The 17,701-nt window shown below is 44.5% G+C and overlaps 1 protein-coding gene across 1 annotated transcript in view; it reads left to right on the forward strand.

The window, feature by feature from the left end:
- The first annotated feature begins 748 nt into the window (after nt 1–748).
- LOC147450379 (E3 ubiquitin ligase BIG BROTHER-related-like) overlaps nt 749–17,701 on the forward strand; it is a 99,342-nt gene continuing 82,389 nt past the window's right edge. Inside the window, exon 1 of the mRNA XM_086519629.1 lies at nt 749–937. Coding sequence (XP_086375755.1) covers nt 842–937 — 96 coding nt within the window. The 5' untranslated portion in view covers nt 749–841. The remainder of the gene's footprint in view (nt 938–17,701) is intronic.

Consider the following 17,701-nt stretch of genomic DNA (forward strand, 5'->3'; position numbering starts at 1 on the left):
CCACTAGCAGATATTTGCAGTTGCCAAGGGTTGCCTTGGCTAGATGTTTCCAGTACTGGCATATATGTGCTGGCCGTGCGATGGCTCTGGCTTGTGGATATATACAGCATCATGTGGACAGCCTTGGGAGAGCAACAATCTTGAGATTCTAGTGAGAGTTTGTGAGGCTTGCCATAGTCTTACCACTGTGTGTGTCAACATTTAGAGCACTCGCCTTGCACTCTTGGGCTTTAGCCTTTGGAGCACTTCACCTTGGTTATTTGCAATCGAACATGTGAGCCTTGTAGTCGTGTTATCTAGCTACATTGTGGTTTTTAGTTGTGTCATGTATCTTTGCACCACTACACTCTCCATTGCACCTCAGCTTCTACATTCCCATTGTACCTTGTTGTGTAGTCATGGACTGGGCAGAGTTGACCATAGCCAGCAGGCTAGTTTTGTATGGTCATTTGGTTATGTACAAGGTGTAGCCTTGGAGGGCTTGTGGTTCTCTTGTCTATTGTTTCAATTTTTGTTCATTGTTCAGTTCTATTTTCATGTTTCATATTGTCTGTTGGTTTTGAGCTAGCTTGTGAGTCTGCATGCATAGTGCATCCAGTGCATGCATAGTGCATCCAGAGCACCCCACCATTAGAGAGCACTCTGCACTATTTGTATGCAAGACTGTTGCTTCAATACTAAATACTATGCCAAGTATGAACTCGTTCGTACATACTAGGCCCTTATAGGATTCAATAAACGGGGGCCAATTGGTAGGGACTTTCAATCACCGTGAGAGGTAATGGTGAAATAACAACAGTAGCACGTACTCACGAGACGCACACAGAATCAGGCAGGTTTAATGGAGGAGGAATTGGCTCGATCGTCTTTTGCAGCAAAGCCCGTGCCTACTCAACAGCCTCTCGTAAATATCGACCTAAATGCCCCTCCTCCTGAGGTGAGAGAGAGAGAGAGAGAGAGAGAGAGAGAGAGAGATCAAAGCGATCGATCAGACAGGTCTTGGGTAGAGAGAGAGAGAGAGAGAGAGAGAGAGAGAGAGAGAGATCAAAGCGATCGATCAGACAGGTCTTGGGTAGAGAGAGAGAGAGAGAGAGAGAGAGAGAGAGAGAGAGAGAGAGAAAGTGTTAAACGGCAATGTTATATTTCCACACACCAAAAATAAAAAGAAACCCCAGGCTGAAATTACAAGATACGTTTCATGCGCAGTATTTATTTCAGAAACATGTGTTGCTATTGCTAGACCGCACACATGCCTTCTTAAGTGTCCAAAATTTGAATTTCTTGTATTTTGACTCGCAGCATTCTTTACTATGTACAATCCAAATTTACTATGTACAATCCAAATTGATGTTTTTATGGTATACCATCCTAGCTTTCCTTGTTATCTTTTGACCTTGATGCTAGTGGTTAGTGAGATTTACAAATGCATCTTCTACCTCTCTCTTAGTTGGACGTGCGATGAAAACACCCTCGTCAATTATAGCTTTCAACAAATCTTTTATATATACTTTTAAGATTTTTATCCCACGTTTTCTTGTAATTTTACAAATGTAGTCTGAACGTCTCTTAGTTGTATGTGCAATGGTAATACCCTTCATTGCCAATTACAAATTTTTGTCAATTTTTTGGTAGCATCACCTTAAGGAGCGGATGTCACCTCACATGGGCTTGATGTGCCGCATGGACATGCTACTGTGACTCAGAGTGTAATGTGCAGCGGAAGTGATTGTTGGTGAATGCTCAGGATGAGTGCTCAGAGCATACTCAAGGTTCCTTTTACTTCATGAGAGATGTGCAAAGATTAGAGAGAGAAGAGAGAATGATACTGTGAGTGGAGGTTCTGTGAGTGATAGAACTAAAAATTGAAAACTCTAGGGCTAATCTGGCTTGGAATTGCGATGTGCTGGTGCTGTTGCTGTGGGTATTGGACTTATCCTAAAAGTGACTCCTAGGGTCATATATATATAAAGAGAGAAGAGAGAATGATACTGTGAGTGAAGGTTCCTGTGAACAATCCAAGATTTACAAAAAAATAAAAAAAGTGAGTGATAGAACTAAAAATTGAAAATACTAGGGTTGATCTGGCTTGGAATTGCGATGTGCTAGTGGTGTTGCTGCTTGTACTGCGGGAATTGGACTTATCCTATATATATATATATATATATATATATATATATATATATATAGGTATATACTTATGTATATGTGTGTATATATATATATATATATACATATACACACACGTACGCACGCAGGCGTGCACACACACACATATGGAATTAAAGCTGGTCAGGCAATGCCAATAAAAACCAACGATTTCTGTAATGTTGGCTAAATGTCACTTATAAATAAGTTAGTAAACTCACTTATAAGCATGCAGGAAAAATACCTACGTTGGGTACTAATGCAACTATATGGGAACACTCCCCAATGCCTGACACTAGTTGTGCTCATGTACAATCAGAGGGTATGCAACTAATTTAAGTGCTTGGACATGTCAAAGTCAAGGATGCGGAAGCGTAGATATCAAGGAAGGAGAGAGAGAGAGAGAGAGAGAGAGAGAGAGAGAGAGAGAGAGAGAGAGTCTCCTGAACCAATCAACCTTGGCAATGAATAAATGAATGTGTATACAATGGAGGCAAGGGGTTGCTCATATAGCAAGCCTAGTAAATTGCCCTACCCAAGACTTCGACAAATAAGTAAAATAAATACCTAAAAGCCAAACTAAATAATGGGATCACATTGAGCAGTTCACTTGAGATGCCTAAACTTTAATACCCTCTGTGCAGCTCATAGTGGACATCAATAGTGAGACCAAGTCGATGAAGAAGCTACCATGGATACCCCAATAGAAGGCCTTGAACTACTGGATACACCTCAGTGTTGCTCTCCTTAACTTTTTACCTGAAAGTAATGTCATCTTGAGCATCGGTTGCCTTTGTAGAAACTTTGAATTGTAGACCATACTACGTCCAATAATCTCCATTCGTGAACTGTGAACATCACGTCCAAAATATAAAGCTCCAAGATAAATGAACTGTTGGAACACATACTGTCCATAATCTGACCAACAACAATGAATTGGCTAGCCCATCCATAGTGTTTTAGACGTCTGATTGGTTCCTTGCCAAATGCATGTGCATTGAGCTCCGACCTACGGGTCCAAACAGCAATAACTTGAACTCCAACACAAGGGTCCGAATTAATTATAGGGAGCATTGCTTGCCCCTCTTTGCTACTCACAAGCCTCTCTCTGGCTGAAGCTAGTGGTGACACCGATCTTCCTGTGACTAGAAGGCGGGAGTCCGTGCCAGTGTAGTCACCACCACACCAGCAGCCTCCTTGCTGTCCTTCCCTGAGTCACTATCACTGCTTTCCTCATGTTGCTTGCTTTTACCTTTGTCCTTTGTAGAATCTTTGTCTTTGCCTTTGGATTTGCAATCCTTGGCCAAATGACCTCGCTTTCCACATTTGTGACAACGGTACTTTGTCCTCTTTTTGAAATCCGAAGCAGCAAGTGCTTCACCATGTGGTTCCACTATCTCCGAAATTTGAATTTTGCCTTGAGTTACCAACACGGCTTCCTCCTCAATGAGAAAAGAGTTGAGATAATCAAATTTCAGCTTTTCCTTTGTGACTTGTAGCTGTAGTGTCCTAGCCACTGTTTCATACTCTTGAGGCAAGTTCGTGAGAACCAAAGCAGCTAACTGGGTACTCGTCAGTGCACTCTTCATAGCTGATAGTTGATCATGAATAACTTTAGTCTTCATAAGAAATGATTGCATGGAACTTTCTCAGGGAAAGTGGATGGCAAACAACTGTCCAAGAAGGGTGACTGCTCACATCATAGAATTCTGATCAAACATACCTACGAGCTTGAACCACATTTCGTTGGCAGTCTTCAAGGTCTGAATAGCTGGAGAAAGGTCCTTTGTAAGAGATTCCGCAATGGCCGACATTGCCTTCGCATTAGCCGCATCCCAGTCGACACACGATTTGAGATATTTGTCATCTCGAAGACGGGTGTACCTATTGTGGGAATCCCGTGTGGGACGAGGCTCCGAGCCATCGACAACATCCCATAAACCTTTCCGTGAGAACTAGAGTCGCATAATCAAATTCCAATGAGCGTATTTATTCCCATTCAATTTGTCGCTGGAGCTTGAGCAAGGTGGGGCCATGGTGAAGTTGCTAGATCTGGAACTCTGGGAATCTTCTCGCACTCCAAAGTGTGGCCGCACAAACCAAGCCGCAAGATCTTCAATTTCCTCGCCTCTGCCAAGCCGCTCCACACCCTTTGCTATCCCTCTCTGGAACTCGAAATTGCTTGAAACTCCCACCAACCGGCCTCTCAAAGCCTAGCACTCTGCACTCCTCCAAGCCGTGTGATAAATCTCTCCACCAAGCTCCTCCGAAGGCTCGGTTTGACCCCTCTTTGGGCTCAAATCTCCTCGCTCCAGTCCTCCAGGAGCGACAGTTGTTTGAACTGTCCTTGCTGCACAAAAGCGCCGAGGGACTCTTAGGGGATAGCGTTTTGAAACGTTGTCTCACCAAGGAAAAGGGGGGGGGGGGGGGGGGGGGGGAGGGGGGGTGGACAATGAGTGAAGGGAGAGGAGGATGGGCCTCCAGTCGGCGTTTCAAAACGCAAATCAGGAGGGGGGGCTGGGCCTTGCTTACGGCAGCGTTTCAATACATTGGGGACAGGAGGAGCGGGTGTGGTTGTCGCAGGTTGGCCGGTGATTCAAAACACTGTTGGGAGGGGAGGTGGAAACAGGCAGCAATGTCAGCGTTTTGAAAACGCATAGCGTGCCACTGCAAGGGGGGAGGTGTAGAGAGCTGCCTTCTGGGCTATGTTTTAAAACGCTACAGAAGAGAAGATTGGAGGCCGACGACCAGTGGGTTCCTCTCTTCACGGGGTTGCTCCTCCACCAAGGGCTTCAAGCCACATGCTCTGATACCATGTCAAAGTTGACGATGCGGAAGCGTAAAGACCCAAGGGGAGTGAGCACGAGAGAGAGAGAGAGAGAGAGAGAGAGAGAGAGAGAGAGAGAGAGAGAGAGAGAGAGTCTCCTGAACCAATCAACCTTGGCAATGAATAACTGAATGTGTATACAATGGAGGCAAGGGGTTGCTTATATACCAAGCCTAGTAAATTGCCCTACAAATAAGTAAAATAAATACCTAAAAGCTAAACTAAATAATGGGATCACATTGGGCAATTCACTTGAGATGCCTAAACTTTAACAGGACATGCATGTCCTGCGTGCATGCTCATAAGGGTCCCAAAACACTTTCTAGCCTGTCCTAAACCCTATAGTGTTAAGTGCAGCGGAATGAATGTTTGCGCTTTGCTCAAGATGAGTGCTCCGAATTGTGCTCAAGGTTCCTTTTGTTCTTATGGAAGGGAGAGCTTTCCGTTCTTAATGAGAGTTCAATGATCACAAACAAAGTGAATGGACACTGTGTGTGCAAGTGTATGAGACTTAGAGACAGAGAGAGGAGAGATACGACACTAGAGACGTTGTAAAACCCTCCTCCGAAGGCCCCACTCTCGTCGGCAAGAGTGGTCTACTTATGATTGCACAAACTGGTACAAACTGAATGCATGTGACTGATGCAAGTCTGGGCTGTCGGCGATGATGACGGGGTTGACGAGGCCGACACTAGGGCTGAAATCTGCAATCTTTCTACTGCTGTCCAAAAACGCTATGGGCTGAAATCTGTGGCTAGTCGTAAAACGCTGATTTTGGGGCTGTTTTTTGATGGTCTTTGTCACTGAAAATCTGCAGGTTTAGGGCTGAAAACTAAGGTTTCTTTAGGCTGAAAACTGATGGTCTTTCCGGGCTGAATCTGCTACCTTCTTAGGGGCTGAACTTGCAGGTACTTCATGGCTGAAAAACGCTGCAGGCTGAGGTTTCTACTGCTGAAAACGCTAGGTCATGGATTCTCAAAAACGCTAGGCATGCTGATGTCAAAAACGCTAGTCATGGGCTGTTGTGGTGAAGATCTGCTTGCGGTTGCTATCTGTTGCAAAAACGCTAACTGATGGGATCTGTGGGGATGATGCAAATGGAAAATGCTAGGACTGAGCTTGCTTCTGGCGAGGATCTCCTTGATGAGAAAATGCTAGGGTAAGGGTCTGATGATTCTTCTTGCTTGGAGGGGGAAACCGCCAAGGGATCTTGTTGAGAAGTTGCCTGCTGAGCTTGGCTCTTGTTGCCTCTTCTGCCATTTAGTGCTAGTCTAGGTTTGCTTATATACAAACTTACTCAATTTGCCCTACCTACTTTCCAACAAAAGTCACTTAAAAATAATAAGTGAAAAATGTCAAAAATAGGGAAAATAGGTTAAATGCACTGGAAAATTCCCCTGAAGGATTCTGATGGATTCTGATAGGAATGCTTATGATCGTGCTGTGTGCAACCAGAGGATATGCAATCTAAGTGTCTGGACATGCACGGTCTGCGAACAGACTCACAAAAGTGCCAGATCACTTCCTATTCTAGACTGACTTGACTTACTGAACCCTGATCATGCTGTAGCTTGTCATGGGAGACATAGGGTTGGATGTGTCACGTGACATCCCCTCCTTTTTAAAGTGAGGTACTGGTACCGAATTGTATGGCGTCAAGGGAGATCGCCAATAGCATCCAGAATCCTGGAAGGGACTCTTCGCCGGCCCGCTCTGATGTGTGGGTCATGCGGTACTTGAACTTTAGAAAGGTCAGCAACGCTTGCTTCTTTGTAGTGATAAAATCCATGCTGACACTTTCCCATCTTTCTTGAGGTACGGGCAAAGGATGAAGTAACCTTTGAGGAAGTTGTTGAGAGGCCTTCATTGTTTGACAGGAATGACAAGCTTTGACAAACTTGATAACATCTTGCTGCATTTGTGGCCAAAAATATGTTGCAGATAACAATCTGTATGTCTTGTTGATGCCTGGATAAGCAGCAAAAGGGACTTCATGATGTTCTTGGATCAAAATTTTTCGCAATGGTGTATTGTGTGGAACACAAATGCGATCAATGTAATACAGCAAGTCATTGACAATGGTGTAAGCTGCGAACATATTCATCTCTGCAGGAGTCGGAGTAGAGGATTTAAGGGCTTGAAATGCATCCCCAAAATCTCGATCTGTCAAATACTCATGCTTGAAACAAGCAGGTATTTCCATCTGCACACCGGAAATGGCAAAGTTGATGGCTCGAGGAAGACGGCTTAAGGCATCTGCAACTGCATTTGCAAGGCCTGGCACGTATTGAATAATCATATGAAAATTTACCAAGAACTCAATCCATCGTCCTTGACGAGGATTCATCACTGGTTGAGTAAAAATGTATGTCAATGATTGATGATCTGTCTGCACCACGGAATCTGCGCCAAGAAGATAATGTTTTCAAGTGCGGTAAGCATGAACAATGGCTAAAAATTCCTTGTCATAAACTGGGTATCTCATTTGTATGGTTGAGTAGGATTTGCAATAGTTAAAACTGGAGTTGTCGTCAAGGCATGTTTAAGGGCTTTGAACGACTGTTCTGCTTCTTCAGTCCATTGAAGTTTATCCTGCTTGGTAAGCTCAATCAAAGGAGCTGCAATGTCGGAGAATTTGTGGACCTTGGTATGATAAAAGTTTGCAAGTTCCAAAAAGGAGCGCACATCTGAGATGGTGAGCGGTAAAGGCCAATCCACTATGACCTATATTTTCTTGGGATCGACTGCAACACCACTGGCAGAAATAATGTGACCAAGGTATTCCACTTGATTCTGGAAGAAATCACTTTTCTTCTTATTGATATATAGCACATTGGTTCGCAAAACTTGGAAGACAAGCTTCAAATATTCCTTGTGATCAGCCATCGTTCGACTGAAGGCTAAAATGTCATCCAAATATACGATTACGAACTTGTCCAAGTATGGTCCGAATATTTCGTTCATCGTCATGAAAGAGGCCGGGGCATTGGTTAACCCGAATGGTAATACCAGAAATTCATAGTGACCATACTTTGTGCGAAAAGTTGTTTTGTACTCATCACCAATGCGAATGCGAATTTGGTGATACCCTGATTTTAGATCAATTTTGGAGTAGATTTTTGCTCCCAATAACTGATCAAATAACTCGTCAATGCGAGGCAGGGGAAACTTGTTTTTGATCGTCAACTTATTCAAAGCACGATAGTCGATGCAAAGACGCATAGACCCATCCTTCTTTTTGACCAACAGAACAGGAGCTCCAAAGGGACTTTTGCTTGGGCGAATATGACCTTTATCCAACAAATCTTCTAGCTGTCGCTGTATCTCTTGAGACTCTGAGTATGAAACTCGATAAGGGGCTCGAATTGGTGGAGGTTGGCCGGGTTTCAAATCAATGGGATGATCCACGGGACGCCGAGGAGGCAAAGTTGTTGGTAGCTCGTCGGGAAACAAGTCCAAATGTGGCTGAAAGAAGGGTTGTTGCAAATAGGCAATTTTTGAGGAGGATTTAACTTTTACTTCTTCTGCATCGGGTTTAGCATCTCTTAACATGATTAAGGCAGTAACACAATCACGTTTTCGAATCAGCCGTTTGACTTGTAAAGCAGAAACCAATATAATGGGTTTGACACTGAAAAGACCACGAAGCTCTATTTCCTGTTGCTTGTGAAAGAGCCGAATTGAGTGATCTCTGAAACTGATTATTGGATCATACTGAAATAACCAAGATTGGCCAAGGATCAAGTCGTAATGTGACAAGGGCATAACTGAAAAACCAAGCTGATCTTGGTAATCCTGTATCTGAAAATCCAGCTTTTCAATCCTTTTGTTGCACTTGAGGAAGGAACCATCAGCAAGTTCTACTTGGTAAGCTGCCTCACTAGGTTGAGTTTGAAGGCGCAATTTAGTAATCAAAGACGTGTTGACGAAATTAGTAGAACACCCACTGTCCACAAGAACGTTGATTGGCTGCTTGCCAACAAAGCCAAGGAGGCTGAGAACCTGATTCGAAAGATCCACTGGAGCAGTAACGTGGTTCCGAGCATTCATCATTAAGGCACTTACAACCTTGGAAACTCGAACACACCGTGCTGCCTGTTTGCCTTTGTCTGGGACAGGAGGTTGGCTGTGGATAGGTTCTGCAATTGTGGTCTCCATGTGAGAATTCTGGCGAGGATTTGAAGGATTTGGCTTCTTGGGTCATTCATACCATCTGTGATCTCCATGACAAATTGTACATAATCCTGTACGGTTGGAGTTGGAGGTTGAAGGAGCTGATGAAGAGGATTGCTGTCCAGAGGACGTATTCAGCCGAAAATCACGACCACCATTCCTTCTATGATTGGGACGATTGTTTCGTCAATTCTGATTATTTGCCGAAGAGGAGGCTCTGGAAATGGCTGCTTGTCCAGAAGATTGGGGTCGGAAAGAAGTTTGTCCAGCAGAGTATTGTCTCGAAGAGTGAGCTCCTGAGAAAGAACGCTGATTCTGACCACCTTGTCCCTGGTAATTACGTTGTGAAGAGCTTGCAGAATTGGAAACTCGATCACCAGGAAGGAAACTTCTGAGTGGGCGTCGGTTGTCACCAAGACGCTCAACATAAGCGATTGCAGCATCCAGTGTGGCAGGGTTAAATTTATGGACATCATCTCGCAGGGAAGGCTCAAGTCCGTCAACAAAACTGTGGAGTTTGTCGGAAGGACTGAGTGTCTCTATCTCAAGAGTTAATTTCTGAAACTCTGAGATGTACGCGGCCAAGGAGCCAGTTTGGCTCAGGCGGCGGAGAGAAGACCGGGTGTGGAAATCGGCATTTGCAGGTTCAAAAGCCTTGCAAAGAACGCGCCAGAATTTGTCCCAAGTAGCGGTGATTTTTCCATCTTTGATGCGGCGACGCCACCAAAGGAATGCAGTATCCTTCAGTAGAGAGCTAGCCAAAGCAACTTTCTTGCTTTCAATGAGATCCGTATTTGAAAAGTAAACCTCCATTTTGAAAAGCCAATGGTCCAGCACGCGCTTATCGCGGTGACCGTTGTATGGCTCGGGCAACTTTGCATTTATCTTCTTTTTTTGTGCTGTGTTTATTATCTTAAAAAGATATTTCAATTCAGGATTGTCTACCTCTGGTTCCGGAGCGTCGACTTGCTCAGGAACTGACTCTGCTATCGAAGAAACTGAATGGGTAGCTGGCTGCGTCCTCGAAGAAGAAAAGGCCTGCAGGACATCCAAACGTGCGGTCATCGATGCAAGACCGGTGGAGAGGGCCTCTTGGAGGACGGACATCTGTTCTCTGAGGATGGCTATCGGATTGTCTCTGACATTTTGATGGATCAGAGGGAATATCTCGGAGAAGCTGGAGAGGTGTGGTTGCCGTAAAAAGGTGAAGCTGCTACTGATGCTGCGTCCCACTCCTCTAAGAAATCTGGTCCAAGATCCGAATCCTCGATATCTTCCACCTCGTCGATAGGAGGTGTGTCGTCTGGCGTCAAAGGCGTGTAGTCCGGAAGCTGTAACTCGCTGTGAACCCGAACTAAAGGCTGCTGGGAAATGATGTCGTTTACTGAATCCACGCGACACTCCGTCAGAGAATAAGCCAAGTGGGGGTACCGGCTTAGTATGTGCTCGTAGTGTGGCAAATGAAGAGGCTCGCATGTAACGATGATATGCCACACCACCCAGCCCTGTGAGCGCGAGGCATGCCGATGAGTGACATAAACGAGGTAATTTTAGGGCAACACTGCTGGCTGTAATGCAGGTACAGGAGCAGGCTCAGGTGCCGGAATGAAGTCGGGAACCTGTCTTTCCTCTGGAACTGGAACTGGAGACGGGGAATCCGAAATGAGAATGACTTCCGGTTCGAATGCGGGTTCCGGTTCGGGTACGGGTGCTGCTTCGGGGGTATCTGGTATAATTATCACTTCGGGAGCCGGAGGAGGATTTTCTGGCAATATTTCTTCGGGTACCTCGTCTATGTACGAGAGAAAATTGACGGGAACATTGAAGGCATCGTCGTCCATGACTCTGAACAAGCCCGCGTGCACGTCTGTTGATGGCCAGAATTGGTGTCGTGGGAAGTTAGCAGAAGAGGGTGCGCTGAATTTTGCTCATGAGGGCGCTGTTTTGCCATTGCGCTGGCTGCCGCTGGCCTCTTGGTATTTTTTTAAATTTTTCCACAAAGGGGTGCCCAAGGGTGCCCACTTAAAATTAAGTTGGGCGGCTGGCCAAAATCTTTTAATGTAAAAGGATGGCCTTGCTTAAAAAAAATCCAGCGCTGTTTTTTTTTTATTGAAACGTTGCGCTGCTGACTTTTAAAAGTGTAAGCTGCTGCCTCTTCGAAAAACAGCCAGCGCTGCCTTGTGTAGGCTGCCGTGAGCAAGTTGCCGGGTGAAGGGTCGGCCTGGATGCATGGGCTCGTGGCGGATGTGCAAGGGAGATCCACGCGAAGCGTCACCTACTGTTGGAGATTCTTACTCCAGAAGGGCAACTAGTATGCCGCAACACCCACGCTTTCTGCCATCTTCTGCTTAGCTTGTTGTATGTGTTTGAGAAAAAAAATTACCTCATGCTGACATGGGTCCTGGCCATCTTTCTTCTGCTTCCATACAACTCCGGGAAGGGGGAGAGTAGCGGTGAGGGTGAGAGGCTCACAACCTTAGGGTCCCGGGAAAAATTTGCTCTGATACCACTGTAAGGATTCTAGTCGCTAATCCTTAATTAAGTACTTAAACTCATGATTAAGACTTAAGAAACTGAAACTGAACTCAGAACAAGACTTAGAAGACTCTGTTTGATTGATTGAAAGTGTGATACAAGGGTTCCTTTTATAGGAATTGAATAGTCATCAGTGAAGAGGCATGTCTCTTTGTGAAGAGACATGACTTTAGGCGAAAAGACACATCCTTTCGGCGAAGAGCTGCAACCATTGGGTGAAGAGTCGCATCCGTAAGGTGAAGGGGTGTGACCAGTCGTCGAAGGAGTGTGGCTGTCGGCGAAGAGGTATGTCTTTTGGGCGAAGGGGTGTGACCATTCGAGAACAGGAGTCCTCCTGGGTTAGTCACACTTCGCATCTGCATCTGTAATGAATCAAGAAGAATGTAACTAGTCACAATCGTGACACGCAGACTGACGGGCAATCTGAGATTGCCAATTCAGTGGTTTTAGATTTATTGAAGTCTTATATCTAGGATCAGAAGACTCAATGGGAAAAGTATCTATCTTTGGTGGAATTTGCCTACAATAACACGATACACTCTTCGACGGGGAATTTGTCATTTGAGATTGTTGAAGGTGCTACGAAGGTTCCACCTTTTCTAAGCACGAAAGATAAGATTTTTGAAGCGGATCAATACACGCGCGACTTAGACATGGTTTTTGCCAAGGTTTGCGAGGCTTTGCAGAAATCTCAAGAACGACAGAAAAAGGCAGTGGATCACCATCGTCGCGATTTGAAATTGAAGGAGGATGATTGGGTGCTCTTACGTTTTGAGAAGGCACGCCTGAGAAAGAAGAAGGGAAAGGAGAGGCTTTTTCCAAAGCTTAGTATGCGATACTACGGACATTTTCAGATCTCTGAAAAGATCAATGATGTCTCCTTTTGATTGAAACTGCCTGACACTTGGAGGATTCACAATGCATTTCATGTGAGTCTCTTGAAACCTTTCAAAGGTGATGTGCCTGATGATGGGGAGCCCGATGAGCAACCCGAAGTGGAGGAAAACGAGGAGATCCTTGTTCTTGAACAGATTTTGGCACATAAGGACACAAAGAATAAGGGTAAAGTAAGAAGGCGGTTCTTGGTTAAATTCAAGAACTATCCTGCATTAGATGCGAAGTGGATGGAGGAGGACCTAGCAGATACTCCTCAGCTTGCGAAACTTTACCTCGAAGCTTTTGGTTTAGCATAGTCTATTCCAAATTGAACGCAGAATTCAGCTTGGCCGAAGATCTGGTGCAATGGGATGCAGAAGAGGGGAGTTACTTCGCTCCTTTGTCAACACATGCCTTGATTTTTGTATACTAGAGTCACTAATGTCTCTTTGAGTTTCAGGGATACTGAGAGCTGACTGTATTCTGCTGTATGACTTTATGAAATGGAATTCCGGAAGATGAAACTGATTTGTTCTTGACTTGTTTTCAAGTGCAGGAACTGATAGACGAAATGACTCTAGCATTTTGGTCTAATGGATCTCGAATAGACATGGTTGCAATAGGTCCCGATTGGATCTAGATGCGATTGCTAGCTACATTGCCGATAAATCATAATCTAGGATCTGAATGAATGTTGAATGTTATGTGATGTCTAGTGATGTCCTGTGATGTTGTGTGATATGACTGTCGATTGGTACATGTGCTAGATGTGTGTTCCTAGTACGTAGGTGCTAACAGTTAGTGTCTGCTAAGACGGTCTATGGCCCCTGTTTGTTTTGCAGGCGTAATCGAGGGTGTTTACAATGCTTTCAAGAGGGGGGTATGTCACAAAGTGATGACGTGGCTGTCCGCTCTGTAGAAACCCTAACCCTAATTCTGTCGTAACCCTAACCTTAAAAAATCTGAAACCCTAATTCTGCCTTAACCCTAACCGTAAAATCTGAAACCCTAATTCTACCCTAACCCTAACCCTAATTCTGCCATGGCTGCAGAAATGGCTGACATGGTTGGCCGTACGTCTGCTGACGTGGCAGTCCGCAAAACACAGCGGAAATTGCGGAAGCAAAAGCTGCGGCAGAAATGCTTTTGGCATTGCTTTTCTTTCTACGCAATTGATGAGGAAGAGAGAGAGAACCCTTTTTGTTTTATTTAGGCCAAGGGTTGAGAGAGGGGGGAAAAAGCCCTTCTGCTTTATTTTCCAAAGCTTTTAAAATCTGAGCTTTTAAAGCTTTTGGGGCTCTGCTTTTGGCATCCCTTGTACTCTTTAAATAAGTGGGTAGGCCACTCACAACTCAGAGTATCTAGACGCAGAGTCTGTGTTGCTAAATTGGCTTTATCTGACAGAAAAATAATTCTAAATGAATTATTGGATTTGTAAGTGAGAGGGTTTTCTCGCTTGGAACAACAGGAAAAAATAATTCTAAATGAATTATTGGAATTTTAAGTGAGAGGGTTTTTCTCACTGGAGACATCCGAGTACAACGTATTCCTAGTGCGTCATTCAAAGTAATGACGGGAGCACTGTGAACGGGAATATCTGTAAGGCCACCAAGAACGGGTACTTCTGATGCGTCACATCGGATGGGTGACAGGGAGCATCGGGAAGAAGTATCCGACCATCCGGGAACGGACGTCTCTGATGCGTCATAGGATGGGTGACATAGAGCATCGTGAAGGGGATTGTACCGTAAGTTCGGTAGGAAAGGACTAGGTGATGGGTATTCCTGATGCGTCACAAGGTGGGTGACGGGTGCATCGGAAAGGGGATATCCATTGTCGAGAGGAAATCCGAACTGGAAAAGAGGAATACACGTAAAGACGCAAGCACAAGAATAAAGATGGGTTCTGAGAAGCTTTTCTTAAAAAGCGGAATATTTTAACAAGTTTTCTGGGAAGAGCAGATGCTTTCCCACGAGGAATCTATGTTTGCATTGCATTCGTGCATGTGGTTGCATCCAGGGACGCCTGGGAAGTGTTATGAAAGGCATTGTTTTTAACTTATAAGGTTTTATTGAGTTTTTGGACAGGTTCATACCAATTTTAAAATATGTCGGCCGCCCACTTAATAAGTGGGCAACCACTTAGAAAATAGAGCAACAAAACCGGCCAGCAAATTCTCTCTCCCTATTTCGGGTAGAACAGAAAAAAATAAAAAAATAATAAATAAAAAAAAAAGAAAGAAAAAAAAAACAGCCGCAATCTCTACGCGAGCAGCTATTCGTGCCGTGGTCAAGGAGCTATAAAAGCACCACATGCCCTCACTGAAAAGGAGGTTACCAACGTCAGCAAGAGAAGACTTTGCCGCCTGAAGACGCGAGAGATCGCGAGACCACGAAGCACGGAAGTCGCTTTTCCCGCGCAAGAGCGACGGGTATCTATTGTAGATTCGCCATACGAATTGTTGTCACGTGTTTGCGTGTGTGTTTGCAGGTACTTCATCGCGAAGGAGAAGCGAGAAGGCTCGGCCTACGCTTGGGAATTCCGAGAACGTAATTCGAAAATTGTCTGCGGAGTCTCGACTCCGAGTACAGACGGAGAAAGGATTGAGAGCTCGTCTCTCGGATTTCCCTTACGGGAAGGAACGACCATCGAGTCAGAGAATTAGAACGGAGGGGTTTTCTCCGGTTCTTGTGGTTGTAAAAAGATTCTCCCTAATAAAGGATTCTCTCTAAGGGGGGAGACCAGCCCATCTTCTGGTCCCCTGTACGTGTCGATCTTCTCACTCTCTCTCTCTCTCTCTATCTATTTCTCTCTATATCCTTTGGCTTCAATATTAAGTGATATCAGAGGTTTTGTTATGCGCTCCCGTTTGTGACAGTGGTATCAGAGCATGGTCTCCTCTCTCTCTCTGTAAAGGAGGACGACTCTGGAAAGATACGGGAAGAAGCCATGACCAGCCAAGAGAGAAGTAAGCAGGCGGAAACCTAAGTCCTGCAGGAAAAGCTCGCAGAGTTGGAAATTTTTTTCTCTCTGCAAGAAGTCGACACAAGACTTGGGATTCTCTGAGAAGGCGACAAGAGCATGATGCTCAAGAACTTAGAGAATCCAAGGAGCGGAATGCTCGAGATCCTTCAGAATCCAGAAAATATCCATGAACGTCAATCCAGAACTATAGCCATGAAATCCCGTCATTTCGGGAAGGATATGAAGAAGGTCTTTAGACCTCAGAACACTCCGGTCAAGTTTGATACTTTTGACAGAACGGAAGATGCTCCGAAAGCTACCGCTTTCATTCGACAAGTTTGAAGTTGCCTTTGCAAACGGCAATTTTTGAAAAAAAAAGCGTCGAAGGTGAGGCATGACCAAACACCTCAAGGGGATTGCAAGTACTTGGTGGTATACCAAAGCTCTGCAAGGAACTTACAACAAGACTTGGATTCAATTCAAGGCTGAATTTCGACAATTTTTTTTTTTTTTTTCCCTCTACGCTATGAGGAAGGCATCCAAGAAGATTGGGATCGGATTGCCCAACAAGAACACGAGCAAGTCAAAGCAAGTAGTGGTTCACTCTTGCCAAGGTAGCTCCATTCTTAATCCTCTCTGAGAAAGGAAATTATGAAGGAACCATTCTGAGCATTCAAGCAAAGAAAAGCTTTCATTAAGCTTGAATACTCTTTAAGCCCACACCCCCTACCTGGTAAGGGAAGATATGGTAGTGCTTTTCGCACAAGTGAATGAACACTCTCTTTACGAGAGAAGGAAGAAGCGACGACTACGACCTGTGATCGAGGAATCCAAGGATTGAAATCCTAGTTTATTTGATGAGCGGGTTTTGCTCTAAGATTGAGCCAAGGGATCGTCAGGTTGAGTGTGTTCGCTCTAAGGATCTTATGAAGGGAAGGTAATTTCCTAGGCTCACTGAAACTTATGTACACCTTTGGGTACATGGATGACACACGAAGATGTAGACCTATGTTAAGGGATTGGACGAGAGTTTGTATACTCTCTTGAGTGCCTTTTTGCGCGCAAGGATATTCCGACACGAGAATCTCTATTTGAGATGTGTTCGGTAGAAGGAATTTGAATTTCTCTACGGAGAAGAGGTTTTCTGATGGTCGTTGATCATTGAGTACGCTATGTGCTTTTACTGCTTTTACCATTACAGTAGCAACTTTTGGTTGCGGTATATGTTTCTCCATGAGCAGGTCAAGTAGCATTTGCACGCTTTTGGAATAAATTCGTAACTATTATGTTCGTAAGAATATAGTTCGCCAACCGTTTCAAAATGGTAAGAATTACATACGGGAGAACATCTCTGAGAATCAAAGAGGGTTCGCTCTATTGTGAACCAGGTTTGAACGTACGTCTAGAAAATGCTATGGCTAGAATTTTATCTGCCTAAGATTTTGCAAGGAGTCCTAGATGCTTGTAAGGATGGCCTCTGCAAGGAAGAGACGCTAATGGGCGTCAGGAAAACACTGCTGGTGGTAATAACTCGCACGAGGAAAGGATTGGAAGGAAGTGCCGCCGTGCACAAGGAATCTTCGGATTGGAACCGTCCGCCTACGTTGAGCGACGGCCCGAAACAAGAACCTTCTTTAAGGTGATCCCAGACTTTGTTTGTGAAGGAAGACATCGAGATTAATACTCTATGATTTGGGCATTCCCTATGTGGGAGGACACAAGAGGTTTAATACCCTAAGGACAAACAGCGCAGCATTATGCGCAAGGACAGATACCTAGATTGATTTCTAGGAGGATTATTCTTCTCGGATTGAGAAGGTAGACTTGAGTTAATTGATTCTCGGATGAGGAAACTTCCGATCTATTGGAAAGACGCGAATGACGAGTTCTTACATGGCTCGTAAGTTTGATGATTGGTGAAGGATATCCTCGAGGTACTAGAGGAATGACATGAAGCGATAAGGTAAGTATTGAATTATTGAAATTTTGAATTTCTATTTAATTTAATTTTTAAGTTCTCTTTTGAGAAAGGACCGACTAGCTCAACTCACCATTGAGCAAGATTTGGAATCTTTTCGGTTTCTCCCGGGCAGTTCTGGACCTCTACAGTTGAGGACAACTGTTTATAAGTGAGAGGGATGTTGCTAAATTGGCTTTATCTGACAAAAAAATAATTCTAAA

This window comes from Adiantum capillus-veneris, chromosome 9 (genome assembly GCF_014529385.1).
Source record: "Adiantum capillus-veneris isolate H3 chromosome 9, ASM1452938v2, whole genome shotgun sequence".
In the NCBI taxonomy this organism is placed as follows: Eukaryota; Viridiplantae; Streptophyta; class Polypodiopsida; order Polypodiales; family Pteridaceae; genus Adiantum; species Adiantum capillus-veneris.